At 43.0% G+C, this 21,042-nt stretch overlaps 3 protein-coding genes across 6 annotated transcripts; 1 reads left to right on the forward strand and 2 right to left on the reverse strand.

Annotated features, from left to right (window-relative positions):
- Nucleotides 1-521: 521 nt before the first annotated feature.
- glmna (glomulin, FKBP associated protein a) lies at nucleotides 522-6,285 on the reverse strand. 3 transcript variants are annotated; one of them, XM_056420747.1, is made up of 19 exons: nucleotides 6,196-6,285; nucleotides 5,805-5,903; nucleotides 5,572-5,697; nucleotides 5,374-5,487; nucleotides 5,103-5,211; nucleotides 4,713-5,001; nucleotides 4,507-4,606; nucleotides 4,101-4,282; nucleotides 3,875-3,928; nucleotides 3,448-3,478; nucleotides 3,241-3,330; nucleotides 3,119-3,160; nucleotides 2,891-2,964; nucleotides 2,726-2,810; nucleotides 2,514-2,623; nucleotides 1,403-1,466; nucleotides 1,086-1,221; nucleotides 833-903; nucleotides 522-753 (listed from the first exon to the last, which is right to left on the reverse strand). In XM_056420747.1, the coding sequence occupies exons 2-19, from the start codon at nucleotides 5,841-5,843 to the stop codon at nucleotides 664-666; spliced, it is 1,806 nt and encodes a 601-aa protein (XP_056276722.1). In that variant the 5' UTR covers nucleotides 5,844-5,903; nucleotides 6,196-6,285; the 3' UTR covers nucleotides 522-663. The 3 variants fall into 3 exon arrangements, with proteins under 3 accessions (XP_056276722.1, XP_056276721.1, XP_056276723.1); XM_056420746.1 differs by lacking the exon at nucleotides 6,196-6,285 and adding an exon at nucleotides 6,100-6,188; XM_056420748.1 differs by lacking the exons at nucleotides 3,875-3,928; nucleotides 6,196-6,285 and adding an exon at nucleotides 6,100-6,189.
- rpap2 (RNA polymerase II associated protein 2) lies at nucleotides 6,259-15,100 on the forward strand. Of its 2 annotated transcripts, none has more exons than XR_008832527.1 (12): nucleotides 6,259-6,389; nucleotides 6,627-6,657; nucleotides 6,902-7,016; nucleotides 7,483-7,581; nucleotides 7,680-7,745; nucleotides 7,841-7,929; nucleotides 8,024-8,059; nucleotides 8,163-9,318; nucleotides 9,440-9,528; nucleotides 10,026-10,106; nucleotides 11,900-12,356; nucleotides 14,811-14,840. XR_008832527.1 is itself a non-coding variant. In XM_056420745.1 (12 exons), exons 1-12 carry the CDS (start codon nucleotides 6,338-6,340, stop codon nucleotides 14,953-14,955), a joined length of 2,028 nt encoding a protein of 675 aa, XP_056276720.1. In that variant the 5' UTR covers nucleotides 6,259-6,337; the 3' UTR covers nucleotides 14,956-15,100. The 2 variants fall into 2 exon arrangements, 1 of the variants encoding a protein (XP_056276720.1); XM_056420745.1 differs by having other exon boundaries at nucleotides 12,288-12,356; nucleotides 14,811-15,100.
- A 1,677-nt stretch (nucleotides 15,101-16,777) lies between these two features.
- gfi1aa (growth factor independent 1A transcription repressor a) lies at nucleotides 16,778-19,162 on the reverse strand. The gene is made up of 6 exons (XM_056421661.1): nucleotides 19,051-19,162; nucleotides 18,691-18,894; nucleotides 17,756-18,159; nucleotides 17,373-17,510; nucleotides 17,080-17,245; nucleotides 16,778-16,956 (listed from the first exon to the last, which is right to left on the reverse strand). Exons 1-6 carry the CDS (start codon nucleotides 19,160-19,162, stop codon nucleotides 16,778-16,780), a joined length of 1,203 nt encoding a protein of 400 aa, XP_056277636.1.
- Nucleotides 19,163-21,042: the final 1,880 nt, after the last annotated feature.

The raw sequence follows: 21,042 nt of genomic DNA on the forward strand, positions 1-21,042 counted from the left end.
GGAATTTCGATATTTGTATTTTAGTTTCAACTTCAGCGCGATAAATTCAAAAAATGCTTTGTTCCCAGACTTTCACTAACTAATATAGAATAAACTAACTTATGTTTTACTGGTTTATGTTTGTATTAGTTGCTTGAGTAAGTTGTACTATATGGAATAAACCCAAAAGACAAACTGCGTAGACTCTAAATCTGACCTCCCTGAGATTGTAAAAAAACAACTTCAATATGTCAACGAGCACGCCGTCCTCGTGTCACGTGACCAAGCTGCCGCTCTGACTTGGAGACCAACAGAATCAGCCCGGCTGAATCCGGCGTTGGCACCTCGGGGAGCCGCACATGACCAGTTTGACCACTCACGGAGAACAAGAGGACGTTTATCCTCTGTTGGAGCCAGACAGACGCAAAGGGATTGAAAATGTATTGCAGAAATTATTTGCATGTTTTATAGAGACAAACATTTTTAACTAACCAGTTACAAAACAACTTGAAAAATGAATAAAATAAAAAACACTCGCACTGTTCGTTTTGTTAATTGTTTAATAATAAATGCAGGACTCAATCATTTTCTTTACAAAATACATCGACACAACAGTTGAAGGCCTTTCTGTTCGCTCGGCTCTGAGGCGATGACGACCCCGGGAGTAGAACTTGTGGGCTGCGGCTAAAGATTTTCTTTCACCTCGGTGAGTTCCTGTATTCGCACCAGCACGCTCTCGATCATGTCGAAGGTGTGCAGGGCCGAGTGCAGCGCCTGATGGACACATTAGAATCAGTCAGGTCAGCGCTGTGCAAACAATCACGATCGCCACGTGAACGAGAAAGTCCCTGACCTGAATCTGCGACGCTGATGTCATGTTCGGCAGCTTCTCGTTGCCAACGGACACCGAAAGCACGGATTCCTCTGCGGAAAAACACACATTCATGTATTCACTTTACAACGTGCGAGGACGTTCCCCAGGCTTTTGAAGTAAAGCTTCTATTCCCAATTTTGTTTCACATCTGCAAAAAGTATGCGAGTGCTTTGAGGAAGTGGAACGGACATGGACACAAGAATCAGTGCAAATAAGCGAGTGCTGGTCTGACCTTTGATCTTGCCCTTTTTGGTCTGCATGGTGTTGTGGAGCTCCCGCTCGTAGTGAGCTCTCGACATGTTCACTCCAACGCGGAGCGGCTTCAGGAACGTGTCTTCTATTTTGTACAGTTCTGTCCAGACGCCCGTCTGCAAGAGCAACACACATCCTGATGAGGGCAGTGAAATGACCACGACGGAAATCAGAAGAAACAACATGCGTGTGGCTGTTTAGTTGACCTTCTGACCCCTTGAGATAATAGCAGGTAACTTAATTAATTAAATTAATCAAATCATCATCACTGTCCCAGATATTTACTGGATCGCTCACCTGGTTCTCTGTGGCTTTGTCTCTGATGACGAGGTAACGCAGCAGGTTCAGAGACTCCATGACTCTGTTTTAAACAACATTAAACATTACTTTAACAAAAACATTCCTGACTCAGGGTTCACTTACTCACTTTTGCTGATTTTCTCTGAATAAGAGCTTCTAATATGGTTGAAAGCTCCAGAAAAGGCTTGTAGGCGCACGTGCATTAGGTCAAACACAAAAAGTCATTTAGAATCCTTTACGTGATAAAAAACGAGTTCACACGTTGGTTAATTAGGAGGTGCAGAGCGCAGCATTCAGGGGATCCTTTGACAGATATGGAATACAATGTTAAGAATGTTTTCTTTCGTTTTATTTCTTTAGTTTAAAAACACCTGAAAATGAACCGTTCATATCTACCATGTTACACATCGGGACATTTGATTTTTTTGTTTTGTTTTTTGTCTCCTCCATGTTTGGCTGCAGTCTGCAACCTCACATCCAAATCCTCCCCCTGCACCTTGAAGCAATGCCCACTAACTCCAGCTCACGCTGTCCAGAGAAGGAAGCGCACTTTGGCCGTGACATGGTCTTGTTATGTGTTCGGTGTTAGGACCAGGCTCAGGGGAGGACAATTACATAATTTTCAGGGGGCAATTTTTTTCCCCCCACCGACTGGAATCCAGGGGCATTTAAAAATAAATTGTGGGCCTTTTTTTTAACTTGTGAAATAACATTTAACCTTTAATATATTACATATACTTATTTAGGCCTACAGTATATGATCAATGGTCATAAAAATGGCAACAATAAGACTACAAAAAACATAAATCATATTCAATTTTATTTTAATATATTAGTGGTTATTTATTGTTATTACATTTTTATAAACAACTACTAACAATATATTTTTATAATTCAAAATTATATTTATTGATTTCTTTTTTGTGTACAGGCAATACAAATAGGACAACACAACAAAGAACAACAACAAAAACGCTATTAAATTATGGGGGCATTTGTTGCCCCTCTCCTCGTGATATCAGGGGCGAAATTATATTTCTTTGGGTCAGTTTTGCTCTTTACCCTCGTGTATTTCCGACGCTGGACGGGGTGTTATGTGTGTACTGACCTGTCCAGGTACTGCAGGAGGTCGGTCTCTGGGCCGTCTGGCAGAATGAGGACTTTACGGAGCAAAGGCAGCAGCTGAGGTCCCTCAAACCAGACGTTACTGTTACCTGGCTGAGGACAGACAGAACTTCACTCATCAAGCTCTTACTTTAGGAATCAAAACTGATCAAAAACAAACAAACAGCCTCAAAGAAATGTTCAATGTGATCTCACCTGCAGGGCGATATCTATCTGAGTCTTGATGTTTTTGATGACGTAGCCTTCAACTCCCGAGTGGTGACTGGTTTTCAGCATGTACCTGAGACAAGGCGGCCAGTAAAGGTCAAAACGCTGGAGGGCGGAAGATAAATGGATTTCTGGAGGAAAGGTGGAACTTACTGGAAAAAATTGTACTTTGCTTCAGTGTCAAACTTATCGATGCTCAACTGCAACACCTTCAGACCTCTCGTTCTCTGTCGACGAAGAAACACACATGTGAGTATATCTATGTTCAGAAAGCTTTCATTCAGAGATTATTAGATGCTAATGAAATGTGACTTAATTTCAACATTACAACACATGCAAAACTACTAAAGTGCAAAATGACCGACTAACGTGAAAACTTACCAAGTCATGCTGCGGACACAGCGTCATGACCTTCACCAAGTTCTGGAAACAAACAGTGAAATCGAGAACTTGTCATCAGAAGAGCACCACAACCAAGGAACAGCAGAGCGACGCAGGATTACCTGAGGGACAGTGAGGAAGCTTTTGATCTCCAGCAGATCAGAAGGCAGACTGCAGTCCTCCAAACGCACCAGACTCTTCTCATATAGCTCCTGTGTCGAGATAAACACACACACACACACACAGGACATCAGACTACAGGAGCTCGAGAATGAACTCATTTTACAGCATGTTGTGAGTCTTTAATTAAATATTTCAGATTGACTCACCAGTCCTTTCTGAATCCTGGACTCTTCAGTTCTGTCGATGAAATATACTTTCAAAATAAGTTGTGAAAGGCTCAACACAGGCCAAACCGGTAGATCCCAGTCTGAACGTATTCAGTCGGGCAGTTATGTACATAAATGATTATATGGTGTGCGGCTACATAAACAAACTGTATTAGCTTTTTCATGAACGAAGAAAAAAATGCTTTTGTCCCAAATTGATGTCAGTGAGTTTAAAACAAAAAGTATTTTAGGCTTTAATTGCAAATATGTCATGTAAACTTTAAATGTAAAACAGTTAAGAGTTGTTAAAAATGTCATCCAACATTAATAACAACATCTACAGATAATCTCAATTTGACCATTATAGAGGTTCAACACCTCCAGCGGTCGCAGCCCATAGAACAAGAACATATTGTTGTGTATTCACCTGGACAAGAGGAGGACAACGTGCTCCATATTACACCGAAGACAGAACACTGAGCTGGAAGCACAGAGAGTTAATAATGCATTTCCATTCTGAATAATATTTAAAACAAATGTTCAATCAGTACAAGTCACCATCAGTATTGCCTGATGCTAATGTTTAAAGATACCTGTGCAGTTTATCATAGTCCCAGTGCTTTATGACGATGGGTGTTTTCTATCTATCTTACCTGAACACACTGGGGAATGTATCTGCAGCCAGGTGATGGACAAACACCAGGTGAGCCAGGCTGGCCAGAGACTCTTTAGGGTAGCGCACCTCCTCCTCCAGAAAGCCTGGAACCTGTTTTCTCTTCAACACAGGATGGAACACAAGACTGTGGATGGACTCTCCGATAGCACTGAGGGTGTTCTGTTAAACACACACACACACACACACAGACACACACACATACACACAATTAATATCATAGCTGACAGGGTAATCTGAACTCAAGTGAGTCCCGCTTCGCTTCATTCAAATTGTGATGGCTGTAGGAACCAGTCCAATGTGCGGACCCATCTCAACATGTACACTAAAGTTACAGGGCAGCGTCAGCTCTTCCCAGAATATTATGGAGAATGGATTTGCCGTACCAAAATCTCTGTGGCAAAATTCCTGAGTGGAGACACGGCCAGAGTGTCCGGATCCTTGACTTGTAACTCCAGCAGAGGATGACTCAAAGTCTTCATCGAGCTGCCGAACATAAAAGCAGAGTCATCCGTGGCATCAGTGCTCAGGGTTCATACCGCAGACATTTCATATGCGAGACCCAGTGGTGAATATCCAATTCCTCACTCACAACTTCAGCAGCTCTGTCCGCAGCTCGTCCTCTTCGTCTCTGCCCTGCTCACCCGCCGTCCTGTCGGGGCTCTTCTTTTGTTCCCGGCCGTTCAGGAGGCTTTGCCTGGCCTCGTGGACAAAAGGCTTGACAAAGTCTATCAGATCGGTGCAGCTGCGACAGAGCGAGAAGACGTCGTCCTCCTCTTGCTCCTTGGTGTGAGGTAGAGGCAGTTTGGCCACCTGGTCCAGCACAGACGACAGGGTCATGCCCAGTGATGCCGCCTTGTGGCTGCCGAGACACAGCAGCACTGAGAGGAGGGCACAGAGGAAATGAAAATGGCCCGGCTTGAGTCGAGAGTAGACGTGATGCATGTACATTGGACTACATATTCAAGGAAATGTTCTTTACCTTTCTGGAGAGGGTTCAACAGCAGGTGGAGGCTCTCTGCGATGGTGTCAGGGTCGTCCTGCTCCAGCTGCTCCAACAAGCCAATCAGCAGCTCTTTGGGTCTGCAGGTCTGGAGAACCACAACTCACCCTTCAAGGAACAATTTCAACCCCACAAACAACTCTCTCTAAGCAGCTACAAACTGCTGCTAGGCCAGTGGCTAATAACTAATGTTATATCTTATATATTGCAATCTAATCTTTTTTGTTAACTGTTGAGCAGAAGAAGAAACCTGGAGCAGGTGGCGGAAAATGGCAAGGCACGGAGAAATCTTTGCATCTTGTTTCTTCAGCAGAACCTGGATCAGGGGAGGCAGCAGATTCCAACCCATACACCTCACAATGTCCTGCACGAAGAGGGATAGAGGAGTGTTTATGTGGCGCAAAGCACTGACAGCCTACACGGTGAAACAATGTTCAGCGGTAAGGACCTGATTCTTTTCATCCAGGACAATACTGAGGACTTGCACACTGTCTCCCTCCTCGATGCAGGTCCGTCCAGATATCGAGAATACGTTGTGGTCCTCGGTGGTGTAGCTGTGGTCAGAGAGGGCTTGCTGTGTGAAGAGGGGCGGGATGGGATCAAAGGGGAGAACACATTTTAATGCAGCAAGTTGATTGTGTTGCCATTCTTAAGGAGCAAATGAACCCCTGAGAGACTCACACATCTCTGGACCACATCACTGAGCTGCTCCAGAGCCATTCCTGCTGCTTTCAGGTGGGGTTTATCTTCAAACTGAAGTCCTCCAAAATAAACAGGACCCTTTATGTCAAAATAACACACAGCTTGTTACTTGATAACAAAGTGACCCCTGATTCAAGTTAAGTCGTTACTTGTATGTACGTAGATGCTAGTTGTGTGAAGTCAAGCCTAAAACTGGCCAGCCTGCTATAAACAGAGTACAATGAATCCTGATGTAACGTTGTCTGTCTGGATTAGCTCGTCGACTGGAACAAACCTTTTCTTGTCCCAGGTGCTCACGCGCAGACACGGAAACGACCCCCTGTGGCTGTAAACACGTGACCAACAGGTCAATAATAAAGCAGATACCCACCTCAGCTCACTGCATGTCCCGAACGGACCACGCTCACAGAAACTGAGAAGAGCGCTGCTCGCGGCTGAATTGTCCTTCTGGGCTTGCCGTTGAAGGACATACGTCATAGGTCAAAGTTGAAACGGCTGAAAACAGAAACAACATGGAGACCGAGAACAGAAGCAGCGGAGGCTCCAGTAAAACCTCTAAAAAAGGTTAGTTTCCATAAAAAACATTTTCTCTCTTCTCGGTATTAGGCTTTCTGAAAAGTGTTTACAGCCTAACAGACTTCCGGAAGTAGTAAAAACGTGTTTCAGTGGTATACACAGGTGTTTTGTGAAGTTGCTCATTGACTGGTGTACTGCTTGTCACAACACAGTTACGTATTTAATATTATATTGAAAGTAATTAACAGGCCGGTTCGCATTTTAATCATGTTGTTTGTGTGACAGGTGCGAAACGCGATGAAGAAGAAGCAAGAAGGTGTGAAATAATTTCATCATACGGTCCCAAAGATTGTAGATTGTAGTTTCTTGAATATAAATGATAATAACACATGTTCACACAAAACAACGCCATCACTTGTTCTGATGTGTGTGTGTGTGTGTGTGTGTGTGTGTGTGTGTGTGTGTGTGTGTGTGTGTGTGTGTGTGTGTGTGTGTGTGTGTGTGTGTGTGTGTGTGTGTGTGTGTGTGTGTGTGTGTGTGTGTGTGTGTGTGTGTGTCAGGAGAGCGGTCGTGAGGGAGACGTTATGGGAGAGGTTTGATCTGGAGAAGAGAGCCTTGAAGGTCGTGGAGCGTCTCCTGGAGGACTGTGTGGCTGGAGACTTCCTGGTGGACTGTGTACGTATCATCTGAGGAGCCTCCGCTCACCGCTCAGCCCGACATTGTACAGCATAAGTGAGACATCTGCTCGTCATGGCACACGTTTTGAGGTTGTCCATGGCGTGAAATCCCTCTAGAGAGTAACGCCTTCCTGGTCCTGTGTTATTTCTTGGACCTCGTCTTTTTTCAGGTTGGACGTGAACCATTAAGCAAAACTTTACTGGGGACAATACGTTACTTCCCCTGTCAAATGCTGATATTGTCTTTTTTGCTTGGACAAATTGCTTGGATTAATAAAGTATATATCTATCTATCTATCTATCTAGCTAGTGCAAGGCATGCCTGTCAAGTGGAATATTTCTTTAACATGGGCGAAGCAGTAATTTATCACATGTACTTTGATTTAATTGACCAAGTATTTGAATACCGTGGAAAAGGATGAGCAAAGAATCTTATTTTCTCCTCTTGTCTCCTTTCTTTACAGGCAAGGTACATCGCTCCTGCTAATTACAGAGATACTATCGAGGAGAGATCCATTGGTAAACTGTGTGGTTATCCTTTATGTTCAAATAAACTTGGAAAGGTAAGAGCCTTTTATATCATTGCTATTTAAGTTAGATGTCATTGTATTCCTTGTGTCTAATACTTATAATCTGACTCAGTGCTACGATTCATTTATAGATCCCAACTCAAACGTATACAATTTCTACTAAGACCAACAAGGTGTATGACATCACAGAGCGCAAGGTAAGTAGTGCAACCTGTGGATTTAAAAAGTAAATATTATATGCATTTATATTTGATTAAACATTAAAATGTTTGCATTTCTCTGTTGTGAAAAGAGTTTTTGTAGTAACTTCTGCTACAAAGCCTCCAAACACTTTGAGCTCCAAATCTCAAATTCACCTCTTTGGCTGAGGCCGCATGAGAGGTATGTGTACTGTACAAATCACAACTATAAACTGATCATTAAATATTATAAAAGTCTATAAATTAAAGCTGCGTGTTTTCTATCCCACTGACAGTCCTCCAGAAATTATATTGATGAGGAAAGGTGACGGGTATGTATTTACTAAAGTGTTTATGTGTGTATTTTTTATGTTCTAAATGGAATATAGGTTTGAAAATAAATGGACAAACTCAGTGTAACTCATGTGTGTCCAGGGGTCGTTCTGGTCAGGCGGTGATGCTGTTGGAGAGGGGTCTCCAAGAGGAGGATGTCGAGAACCCTCTTGCTGCTCAACCCCTGGACCCTCAGCAGGGTTCTGCTGAGGCCGGCCTCGACCACAGTGAAAGCGGTGACGTTGAACAAGAGCAGGACTTTGTCTCCAGCGTGGTTTCCCAGCGGCAGGGACCGAGGGTGCAATGGGGCGACCTGCCTAAATATACAGACAAGGAAAAGGGTCATGGGAAGAAGGAGAAGGAAAAGAAACAGAGGGGGGGTGGCGATGAAAAGGAGCTTGAGGTTCATCGAAGTCAGGGCGCAGACGGGGAGCGAAAAATTAGAGAAGATGAAAAGAGACGAGTGTCATTTTCTTGTAAAACAGAAGTTGGAACTGAAGGTAAAAAACATCTGCACTCCTCAAACACAGAGAAACTTAATGGAGAGCAGCTGCCAGAGGAGAGAGCTGACGAACCCAGTGTGGAAGAGGCTATCGCTCGGCTGAAACTAACAAATTTATCCGAGACGGTCACTCACACGGCTCCGCCGCCTGTTGACTTAACAGCCAAACAAACGGAAAACACAAATCTACTCACTTCTCCAGCCAAAGACACAGACAGCTTAACAGAAAGCATCCATCTCCCATCTTCAACTCTGATCAACACGAATCAGGACGGTCACGTCACGGCATTGACCAGCCAGCCAGGCCTGAACATCACCCAGGTAGGTATGAGCAGGAGGGGGGCAGCAGGGCTACGACAAGTACTCGAGAACCACACGGCTGCAGTCGAACCCAACTCCGCCCGGCTGAATCTCATCGAGTGCCTGAGGAGATCGTTAAAGGACTGGAGCACCGCCGAGACCCGGAAGTTCCTGTACGGTGCCGACCATTCGCCCTGCTCGCCTTTTGTTGACGTTAAAGAAGAAAAAGATTTGGGGGGAGAAGAGGAGGAACTCGATGAAGACGACCTTGAAGATGAGGGGACCAATGAGGAGGCAGAGGGGGTTGGTGCTGGGGTGCAGAAGAGACCGTCTGCTGCAGCTCCAGACTACCACGTGCTGCAGCAAGAGACCCAGCAGCTGGAGCTCCGAGTCAGAGAGTTTTATAAGGGAACCTGGATTCTACCGGAAGAGGTGGAGGAGCCGCATGGAAGCAAGGTGAGTGGAGGAAAAAAGAGGAGGGTTGTTAAGGAAGCGCCTCGTGGTAAGAATCAGTAGAACAGTAGAAAAGTATGTGTCTGTACGGAGGTCAAATACATCGTGTTTCTTCCCTCACCAGATGGCAACGGAGCCAGTGATGCCGCTTGTTGACTCTCGTGCTCAGCACCTCATCCAGAAACGAATCGCCGTGGAGAAGCTCACCAGCTGGTGTGTGTCTGTGTGTGTCTCTGTGTGTTTGTGTGTGTCTGCTTTTATTTGTGTCCCGTTTAGCTGTGTGCATTAACTGCTTATTAAAATATTTGGGTAAACTGTAATCAAGTTGCTTCACTCTGGAAAGGTCATGCAGGTACAGGACTTTGTGTTGTTGGTTTTATGACCACTGTACACAATATCAGGTATTGACGAGAGCCACGCTACTTAAAAAATGAAGTATTTATGTATTTTTTATAATAATAATAATTCCTTGTAAATAATCCAGTGCCTCTTAAATAACCCCTTTGTACAGTTGTAGTTACAGACTCGCTCCACCTCCATACACTCAAATGTTAATGGTATTTCATTTGCCATAAAAGAGAGAAACTCACAGTAAACGGTGTTTTCAGTTAAAGCTGATGAAAGCCTTCGAGCTCCCCTTAAAATCTCAAATCAGTTAAAAGGTAACATTTGTATTTGTCTCATGTTGTTGTCTCTGTGTTGTGTTGCAGTCTCAGAAACATTGTCGGCCCTCTGCGTCTCTCCATAAACGACTTCTCCTCTGACCTGAACAACCTTGTCAGGACATTCAGGTCAGTGCAGCACACACAAATACACACACACAAATACACACTCTTCTCTGCAGGTCTGCATGCATGAGGCCACACCGTTAAACAAACACACACTTTCTTTTTTGTCGAATCATTTCAGCTCACTGAGGAAGCCTAAAATGTGTCGCAACATTGAGATGACAAAAACAAAACCACTCACAGTGGATTGTGGGTCACAATAGTTGTGGGCTTGCATCCCCACACAATGTGAGGGGATGCAGGAGAACATCCTGGTATTTGTGGAAAACTTCATTTGACAGTTTATACATAATAACATTTTTCTGGCATACTAGAAAGTAGAATAATATGCGTATTACACACAAACTGTGTTGACAGCACCTAATGGTTCACATTTACATGAATAGTAGAGACAATATTCTGCATCAACAGAATGACAATATACTGCTTCACTTTGTGTGTAGAGACGTTGTGTTGTATTCATGAGTGTGGATGTACGCCAACTTTATAATTGCTAAATTTGCGAGGTACTTGCTGGTCACCGTGCTGAATTTGTTCCGCTTTCTCGAGAGTTACAATCCTGTCACACTCTTAATATATTTAATACGTAGCCTTTATTCTGAATTTAAATGTTTATAGTGCTAAAATAATTGCTACATGTTGCCTCCTTGAACTCGTTGAGATGTGTGTATTTCTTTGGCAGCGTTTTGTTGTCTTGAGAAAACAAACCTGTCATAGTGTGATCAGTAAACTCTGAGAACAGCAACAAGAACAGCGATCGCTCATCTTCCTGAGATCGCTGTCACATTCTGAGAGAGATTGGAGCTTGTAGTTAACAAATTGATTTCATTGAAAGGGAAAACGACACCAAAATCAAAAATACATACTTTTCTTCTTTCCTGGTAACTGTCTTTAACATCCACAACACTCGGGGTAGTCGTGATGAAGACCTCTGGCGCCTCCTACTGGAAGACATGAGACATGACAAGAGTTTTACAAAGCGTAGAGACTCAGCGCAGACACCTTGTCATGTCAAAGCAGGACCAGCACAGCTGAAGCTAATAACATTGATTATGTCTATATTGTGTGATTAGGCTTTCGTTCCAGTGCCTTTTGATATTGTGCATTCTGGCTTCCAGAGATATGTTAATGTAACATAGTTAGTGTGATGAACAACACTTTTCATGTTATGATGAAGTCAAAATGCCTGCTGTGAAAGAGGCTTATTGTTGCACCACATGTGTTTCACATATTCACACATATGTATTGATTAATGGTATTATTTTCAGGATGCTGATGTATCGTATTATTTTCCGGTGTCATTTTTTGACCTGAGTGGTTTAAAAAAACGTATTCCCCAATAGTCTGAAGACAATAAGAGATGGATGCAGATGAGTGTAGAACACACACTGTGTTAATCTGTTGTTGCACAGACTGCAGACAGTATTCCATGTTTTAAGGTGCATTAGCTCTGGTTAAAGATGGGTGGAGCAATGAGATCCCTAAACTTCACAAACTAATAATAGTGATTTTTACACAGCAGTTCCAGTTTATAATGATAATAATGTTAACGAGGCTCCATATCTTTTCTAACTAAATAATCCTCCGACTCACAGGTGCACCACGGTCTGAGATGGATCGCTGCATTTTAATGGGAATTGTGTTACATAACATCAATGTTCTATATGTTTTAGTTGCCCAGTAGTAGCCAGTATAGCGGTATATTAACACATTTTTCAAACTTGAAGCAGAATTGAACATTTCCTGCCATAGAAGCACTCTGGGTTCCTATTGGCTGGTTTGGATGTTTTCAACAGGAGCTATTAAATCACTGTGCAGTGAGGAACACCGCCACAGTCCTGCTTCCAGGAATTCTCTTTCTGCTGCCAGAGGCCCCGCAGACGAGAGGCCGAAACCAAAGAATCTACACGGCGCTGTCACAGAACCATACATCACGACACCATTGCCGGCAGCGTTTGTGTTGGTCGGTCCGGCCTCGTGCACATTTTGTTTCTCTCGTTTACTTATCATCAGAATCTTGGGCTTTTTGTCACCTGCCGTTTGAGAAGGTTTGCGCCTCCCTAGAGTTATGTGTATGTTCACATACGGTCTGTGTCTAGGTTGATATGCAATACACAGACAAATGCCCTGACGTGACATCATCGTTCAGTTCTGATCGACCTGTTTGTTTTCTGAACACCACAGGTTCACCAACACAAACATCGTTCACAGAACTCCAGAGTGGACCCTCCTAACCGTCATGCTTCTCCATCTGTAAGTTGACACCGCGTGTCTGTGTGTGAATGCGTTACTTCAGTCTCGAGAGGATTCACCGTGACGGCTGGACAGTCCGCTGATTAGCAGAGGAGAGACGTGAGAGACGACACAACACATGACGAGGAAATCAAGGGCTATCGTCTCCCAGAAAATACACCCAGTCAGCAAACTCCAAAAATACTGTTCTTCACTGCCTGGGTGTGTTCATCTGTGTGTGTTTGTGTGAATATGTCAATATAATATATCAGGGTGTGTTTCTACAGCAATAGTTGTTCATAAAGAACAAGTTGAGTGATATAAATAGAGCGGACATGAACAGCAGTTAAATGTCTATGCAAATATACATTTTCTTCTAACTTTAAAAAAAGCAAGACAATCCACATATTGGAACTAAAGCTGACATTAGTGTTGTGCAAAAATGTGCTTTTGCATATTTATATATATGTATATATACAGATTGATGCTCAAATCAAGCAACAACTTCTGCTTGTCACATTTCCCGACACGGTTCAAAGCTTCATGCTGATTTTGACGAGATGCTACATGGTGTGGCATTGTTTTATCCCTTGCCATATGGTGTAAGTGTGTGAGTGTGTGTGAGCGTGTGTGTGTGTTACTGGCAGTTCAGGGACAGTTCCGTGCTGCTCCCGCCTAAGTACACACGGCCGCCTCCGGGCCTTATCTCGTCCTGATTGCCCCTCTCCAGATCCGTGATCCAGGATGGAAGGCACACACAAGGAGCCCTGTACAAGACACACACACACACACACACACACACATGTACACCCGTGGTTCATCCAAGCAACATGAGCACTTTAAATTGCCTCGGCTGGGAAAATGTTCACCTGATGCAGGCTGACTCTGATTTATGGCTCCCTCGGTGGCCATAAGGTCCGTTTGCATCAATAACATGAACTTACATCGTGGGCTCTCTGAACAAAAGAAGACGGAAGGTGTTGTGCAGCCTGACGGGCAGCAGGCGACACACATCTGTAACTCCTGAATCAAGGGAGCCTTGTGACTGCATCCTCTGTCCTTCAACGCATGACATAAACATGATGAAGTTGTAACGGTGAGCTGATCTGTGGACAAAATAGAGTTTTCTAGATAAATTATGTTGTCTTTAAAAATCTGAAAAAGGTTGGGTAGTCTGGGTGTCTGGACTACCTCTGGTTACAATTAAATATATATGATATGTTTTTTAAATGCTCAGTAAACTTTTAAAAAACTAAATAAAAAAAGCGAGTTATAGGATTAGTTATCACTGGCTTTGACCTGATTGAAGGTGGCATGGGATGTTGAGTTTACTTTTGAAATGTTTAAAACCTGATTTCATCTCACTGATTAACCACTTAAAGTAAACAAAGTTCCCCCTCGGGATGAATAAAGTTTCTATCTATTTATCTAATAATCAGCATTTAATACATGTTTAGATTGCCTTATGTCTTCAGTTAATTATGTAATCCATCTTTGATAATCTGTCCTCCCAGAAACATTTTGTCACATGTCCCACTGCTGCTCTATGATTTCATTAGGTCCAAATTATCTTCAAGCTTCTCCATCCTTCCATTCCTCCATCATGAATAATTTGTCGTGCTGCCTTATCTCTCTGCGGCGTGGCAGCTGTGGAGCTGGTCCGGCTGCTATTGTTCAGGCCAGCTGAATAATGGATGCCCCCTGCAACACTAGACCCCGGGGTGAACCGGAGATTAACCAGCAGTGCACCTCCACACAGGTAGACGGGACAGGTAGAGGGGGAGTGATGGGGGAGGAGAGGGACGGGGGTCAGAGAGGTGACCGAGATCAGGTGGAAGGTTGCAAACAGAGCTGGAGGTAAACACTCTTAATGTCGGGCTGCTCAGCTGATTTCGCTCGTGGCACCGTTTCTATACAGATGTGAAATGTCATGTGGCTGCAGGAATAATGACGTGTAGATGGCCGTTTATTGGGTCGCCGGTAGTTTGAAAAGTATCTGATCCAGTCTGTGAGGTTTGTACACAATTTTCTGACTGGAGGATTCAAGTATCCTGTTTTTAATCTGTTTTTTTTAGGTATCTCAGTCATGCGTTGAAAAATTATTAAAAACAACATTGCTGAAATAAATCGTTGTCTACTGATACCAAAAGAACGAATAGTCGACTAAGAGGGACAGCGCTACGCACAAGTTATCCAGATGACTCGGTCAACATATTTCCGAATAGATCGACATGAACCCTGGTCGACGCTTCACATCTTGGTGGATCCTGCGACAGAATGAGTGACATAACGCGATAGTAACTTTATATTTTTCTCATGAGGATGTGAGCTGTCGGTTTTAGGACGGCCTTTTGGATCCCTCTTGAAATGTGTACTAAAATCTTTATTCTTAATATTATCAATGTTCAGTTTTTGTGCATGTTCCAGGAATCTGTACCAACAATAAGCGTGTGATTGTGTCATTGTGTGTTCCAGCTTGTCTGAGGTGTCTCCGGTGGTACGAGAAGCCTTGGAGATGCCAACATCAGAGGAGTATTTGAACACAATGATGGAGGAGCACAGTCTACAGGAGCAGGACCTCCTCAACATAGTCCAGCTGTTTAAAACCTCGGCACACTGACCCACACACACACACAGCCAGACATGGAGATGTGATTAATAAATAAACTCTTACTGACTGAATTAAATAAATATGCGGGGATCTGACATTTTCTATAATGTTTGTTTTCCACAAATAAAGTGGGTTGTGATAACTTTTGAAAGAACAGCGCATGTCCTTTTATTGTATGTGTTTACTCCTAGGAAGGAGGGAGGGAGGATTATGAAGTACATTACTTACTGTCCTTAAGTACAAATGTGAGGTACTGTCTTATCATACCACTTTATACTCCTACTTCACAACAATCCAGAAGGCAATATTGCACTTTATTTCACTACAAACATTTAACAGTTTTAGTTTTACTTTAAAAATGTTTGCACACAAAACTATATTTAATATTTGTGTTATACATGAAACTCATCAGTATAGCTGAAATGATTAGTTGATTAAATAATTGAGAAAATTAATTGGAGCCTATTTCTGTAATTGTTTAAATGCAAATATGCATTGCGCAACATTTCATGGTTCCAGATTCTCCAATGTGAGAGACTGCTGCTCTTCCTCGAATCATTTGAATTCACTCATCATGATGTTGAGGTTTGGACTGTTGGACCAAGCAAACATTGTGAAGGTGCCACTCTGGATTCTGGGGAACCTCAGTTCTTTCTTCGGTTTTTGTTAACATACCAAATTATCAATCAATTATTGGAGAACATAATCATTATTCCGATTAAAAACCTAAATGAGCTTCACGTCAACCAACACAAAAATCCAGCTTTTATATGAATGCATGATTAATAATAATATAATGACATAATGTATAACATGGGAATTGTTTTACGTTGACTACTTTTACTTTCACTTTCAATACTTATAAAAGTAAATGTTCTTGATGAATACTTTTACTTGAGTAAAGGAGTTGACTTCTTCCTGCACCGTGTTTCGGTCTGTGTTGTATAGCAGCATCGCTGTAAACACAATCTGGGGAGATGTGTGCAAATCAGATCCTTGAAGTTGTAGAGCAGTGGATGTTAATAAATCACACCCTTTTCCCATGAAGCCGCCATGTGGAGGAGCTTCTGTCATAAAAGTGAAGCTATTTCTGCAGACTTCCTTCACAGGGCGGTTTATAGCTCCAGGTAATGTGTTATATGGGTATGTTAACAATGCTGGTATCTGAAAATATTTGGTTTTGAACAGGTGGCGCATGCACGGAGCAAAACGTTTTTCTATTTAATTTTGGAGATATGATTTTTTTGACATGCAGATTGTGGACGTGATTGATGGCTGAGCACAGCTTCTCGTTTTTACAACGTATACCTGCAATCAGGGGACTGAGACAGTGCATTGTTTTTGCTGTTTTTGAATTTGTTATTGTTGAATAAAACCTAAAGAAATAAGTTCTAGATGATGAGAAATGTTTTCTTATCATTGAGAAAATAAATAATTACATTTAGAGAGACTGAAATGTAAGGCGTGTCCATTTATAACTGAAAATTGACAACTGGGCTCCAAAAGTGAAAGTGTAATCCCTGGCTAGATATCTATTTGACCTAAAGGAGAGGGAGCAATATAATTTGATCATTTAAAAATGATAATTTCATAAATTATTAATAAACATACAATTTCGTAAATCTTTTATATTTTAATACAAATGTCGAACACAAACGATAAATAAACTTTATTTTCCAAAATAAATCAAACAGAATATCTCAGGCTTAATATTTAACTACATTCTACGGTAAAAGTAGGCCAATGCAACAAACAATATAATCAAATAAAGCACGACCGTATCAGAGTAGAATAAACGTGCCAGATTTCGTGCTAAAGCATCGAAGTCTGCTCATTTGAGTCCGTGCTGCGTCTCCTTGTGCCTCCTCAGGTCAACCTTCCTCTGGAAACCTTTCCCACAGAGGTCGCAGCCGAAAGGCTTGAAGCCGGTGTGTTTCCTGCTGTGCGTGATGAGGTTGGAGCTCTGACTGAAGGCCTTCCCGCACACCTGACACTTGTGCGGTTTCTCACCTGTAGCGAAAACGATATCACACAGTTGGAAATGTGTCCGAGACATTTTTACGCATTACGATTAACAACGGCTGGTTTGGTTTATCATGTGTCGATGACGTCTTAGCTCGTGCAGTGTCTCACCTGTGTGGATGAAAGTGTGTTTTTTCATGTCTGACTTTTGGTGGAACCTTTTCCCGCAGTATTGGCACGGGTATGGGCGCGTGTCCGAGTGGATGAGCAGGTGCGTGGACAGCGTGGAGGAGCGCTTGAAGCTTTTGCCGCAGATTTTACAGCTGAAGCTCCTTTCCTGTGGAGCATGTAACATGTAACATGTCAGTGTGGAAGGCCTCAACATTAAGGTTTAATGACTGGGTTGGGTTGCGTCCATGATGGGAGCCTCGTAACTGTATTCGTCTATTTCAGTGAGCAGTTACCTGTGAGTGAACCGCTCGGTGCTGATCCAGACTCACTGCGTGTCCGAAGGTTTTCCCACAAATCCCACATTCAAACGGCCGCGTCCCGCTGTGCGACCGCCGCACGTGAACCTCCAAACCGTGAGGCGTGGAGAACACCTTTGGACAAATAAACATGTTTACTTCGATATCAAACTAAAATGGGAAAATATAGAGGCCTCTAATCTCTTTGCGGGTCACTCAGTTTCGGTTTTAAGTGAATTTTAGCTCAATGGACATCCTGTCATATCCCGAACACTAAACAGCATATAGGGCCTACAGTGTAACATCTCTAACAATATCAAAACAATATGAGTATCTTGGGTTCCACCATGTAACACTTCAGTAAACATGGGTCAACGTACCTTTCCACATTTAATGCACTTATAGGATCCACTTGACTCGATGTTAGAACAAATAAAATCATTTTCAGACTTGATCTCCGCAGCGCGGGACTTCTGCTTTACATCCACATACAGCTCGCCTCCGTCCCGCATCCTACAGGTTTGGTGGGCCGTTGATGAAAACTCCTGGTAGCATCCTGCCACCGGGCCCCGCTGCGCGTAAAGCTGCTCCGCGCCGCTGTCCTCTGCAGCGTAGGAGCTGGTGGGTGAGTGAGGCTCCCTGTGGCCCTGGACGTGGTGGTGATATGGCCCCTGAACCAGATGCCTCAACTCAGAGCCAGAGTAAGCCGTCCAGGAGTAAGGAAATACCGGGGTGTTGAAGTGGTGGCCGTCCTCCGCTGAGGGAGTGGAGCACTTCTCTGAATCTGGAAGTTGATTTGGATTTAGGGTGAGTGGATATTCTTACTGCTGCGCGATCTGCAGCTCATAGCGTGTTTTAAAATGTGATCATTTGGAAATGGACGGAAATGTATATCGTCATGCGCGAAATAATATAGACAACATGAAAACAACCCTGAAGTCCCTCAATTACAATGTATTTCAATAAAATCGTTCATTAATTTAAAAATAAAATCGGCATACCAATAAACATTATATCATGCTCTTGAATGTCTGACCCCTAAATAGAGAATATAAATGTATTTCTTCTTTGTTATTATAATCCCTAACAACAGGATATAGGTGAGTGCTGAGCATGTTTAAAGATTGTTCCCACTCAAAGCTGATTTGGATGGCAACTGCTGAAAACTAAACATGTCAATTTGTTTAAGCTCACTGGTCTAATGCCAGACTCACTATTTAGATAGGCCGAACACACAACAAACACAACATGTATGTATTGTATAATAGTCCTCAGACACTTTTGTAAAAAACATAAAGTCTGGATGAAAACAGACCTGGTGAGGAGGAGGGAGACGGGGGACGCCAAAAATCACAGTCAGAGGATCGGTCACACACGCTGCCGGTGCAGCTCAGCGGGGGGCTGGAGGAGAGCGACCCCGGTGATAGCAGCCTGGACCTGGGGGACAGTCTGTGAGCGCCGGCGCTCACATCTTCGTGCGGCTCCGAGTTGGACTCAAACTCCGCCAGAGATTTGGTCTCTAATGACAACAGAAATTAGCAATGAAACTTTGCAACGGGTGCCTAGATAGAAGGACAATAATTCACTTTTAATGAGTAAGATATGATTGGAAATGATAGGATTCACGCTCTGTTATTCAACCTTTTCGTGCGTAATTACGCACAAGAAAACCTACCTGCGCACACGTTAGCCAGAATAGTGTCCAATCGGCTGTAGTCATCGTCCAGGTACCGGGGCTGGTGGTAGCTGTGGGCCCTTTTGCTCTTCACTAGGAAAGACCTCGGCATGTTTGTCTGGTGTCTCGGTGCTGCTTACGTCTGAAATCCTCCACTTCACTTCTCTCAGCTCCACACTGCTCTGACTTTATCTCTGGACAGATTGGAACACTATTGGTTGACAGTCGAGACGGTGTTGGGATTTTTGGCAGGCTATTACGCACGCGCAAAGAGGACGTATCGTTTACCAGGTGTCACTGGGCAGCGGGGACCCCCCTCCCCAAGGATATGGGATTGAAGAGGACGTATTGAAAGACCTTACGGAGGCTGGATCACATAAGAGGAAATTCACAGCGATGGTTTATAACCTAAAGTGGACACTATGCTGGCTTAGACTAAATATGTATTTTTTCAAGTAGTATGTCTAATTCATTAATACTATCACAATATGTATGTCCAATCAGTTAGAAAACATGTACATCACACGGTATTTCGAGATATTCAAACTGAGATTGGATACTCGTCTGTTACAATGATTTGTATTTTTATTAAATGCATAAACACGAAATTTATGTAAACTATCAAAACGTGTAATTTGAGGTCTCATCAAGCCAGATGATTAAACTGGTCGGTAACGATCATTTGATGATGAGACATAAACGTGTGTTTGGGTCCATGCAGGCAGACGTATAGACTGCCATGTGTATTGTCCTATTGGTTTCACTGGTTGTAATGTGATCCTGTTAACGAGACGCGCACGGCCGCTCTGCACAACAGCCTGCTGGTGGGGAGCCGAAGTATACTTTACAGTTACACTGCTTACCCGCGCTGACTCCAGCCTTATTGTTTTACATCATTAAAAGCCCCTCCCGGCCAATGCGCAGGCTCAATTAGGCTGTCCACTGAAGGAAATACAGGATGCATAAGTGCCAACTGGAATATGGAAAATAATCAAAGAATACAGGAAAACGTTTTCAAATCAAGCGAAGATTTGAGCTTTCAAGGTCGGACCAAAGCAAAACGGCATCGATTTTCCTCCGACGTGGGAAGCGAGTTTGTTTGATGCAGCTGTAACAAGTTAGTGACCTGCAAGCAGAGCAGATAGCCGAGGCGTCCGCTGGAACACATGTCCCACTCACACAGCGGTTATATCCCAGCTCTCAGGAGGACACATACCACACAGTCACACGCTGCAGACACAACACACTCAGCTCCGTATAAGACGCACACACTCTTTCTTCCCCTCCCTCCCTTAGAACATGTTCATGTTATTCAGACATGACAGTCAAATACAAACACTGATTCATAACTGTCCGTCTTTCATTATTCTTATTATTTTTTATATATTTTTTTATAAAATAGAGATGAGTATTCCTTTGTGGAATTATGAATACAAAATTAGTTTATGTGTTAATTTAGATTACATGTCATGTCAGTCATCGGCATCATCTGATAACTCCACCATGCCAGCACTTAACTTGCATCTGAAAGCCTATTTTTTAAATGTTTCACCGAAAGAGAAATCATTGGCTTCCGTTTGAATATTTAAGATCTAACGATCACCTCTCATCCCACAAATGAGCAGACAATGAATTCACACACAGTGTGAGCAAAGCCAAAAGTGAACTTGTAATTCTCAGTTTCCCCTTTTAATGAATGGAATTAACAGGATTTTAGACATGACCCAATTATTTCGACAGCACACAACAATCATCATGAAGATAACACATAAAGCACTTTCCATAGATTATGGGGGGCTCAGTCACATCTCATGAGAGGCATTGAACCAGATATTAAGATAAGTGTTTCAGTTAAAATACTTTAAACAAGCTCTGTTTGAAATTGAGATTGACAGGATTCTGATTATTATCAAAAAGCAAGAGAGACACACTCAGAGTTTAACACTGAGTCAGAACAGGAAACCAAACGCAGAGTAGACAAGACGCTATTGC

This window comes from Pseudoliparis swirei, chromosome 8 (genome assembly GCF_029220125.1).
Source record: "Pseudoliparis swirei isolate HS2019 ecotype Mariana Trench chromosome 8, NWPU_hadal_v1, whole genome shotgun sequence".
Taxonomy (NCBI): domain Eukaryota; kingdom Metazoa; phylum Chordata; class Actinopteri; order Perciformes; family Liparidae; genus Pseudoliparis; species Pseudoliparis swirei.

What these genes read in the sequence shown, in the direction of transcription:
- glmna (XM_056420747.1), bottom strand. Translation starts at nt 5,843, where the DNA reads ATGGCTCTGGAGCAGCTCAGTGATGTGGTCCAGAGATGT. An exon ending in ACATTCCCCAGTGTGTTCAG is followed by an intron (nt 3,929 to 4,100) that starts GTAAGATAGATA and finishes CTGTGCTTCCAG; the next exon opens with CTCAGTGTTCTGTCTTCGGT. An exon ending in CCAGGATTCAGAAAGGACTG is followed by an intron (nt 3,331 to 3,447) that starts GTGAGTCAATCT and finishes ATCTCGACACAG; the next exon opens with GAGCTATATGAGAAGAGTCT.
- rpap2 (XM_056420745.1), top strand. Translation starts at nt 6,338, where the DNA reads ATGGAGACCGAGAACAGAAGCAGCGGAGGCTCCAGTAAAACCTCTAAA. An exon ending in GATGAAGAAGAAGCAAGAAG is followed by an intron (nt 6,658 to 6,901) that starts GTGTGAAATAAT and finishes TGTGTGTGTCAG; the next exon opens with GAGAGCGGTCGTGAGGGAGA. An exon ending in ATGACATCACAGAGCGCAAG is followed by an intron (nt 7,746 to 7,840) that starts GTAAGTAGTGCA and finishes TGTTGTGAAAAG; the next exon opens with AGTTTTTGTAGTAACTTCTG.
- gfi1aa (XM_056421661.1), bottom strand. Translation starts at nt 19,162, where the DNA reads ATGCCGAGGTCTTTCCTAGTGAAGAGCAAAAGGGCCCACAGCTACCAC. An exon ending in GTCTCCCTCCTCCTCACCAG is followed by an intron (nt 18,160 to 18,690) that starts GTCTGTTTTCAT and finishes ATCAACTTCCAG; the next exon opens with ATTCAGAGAAGTGCTCCACT. An exon ending in ACACACTTTCATCCACACAG is followed by an intron (nt 16,957 to 17,079) that starts GTGAGACACTGC and finishes TTTTCGCTACAG; the next exon opens with GTGAGAAACCGCACAAGTGT.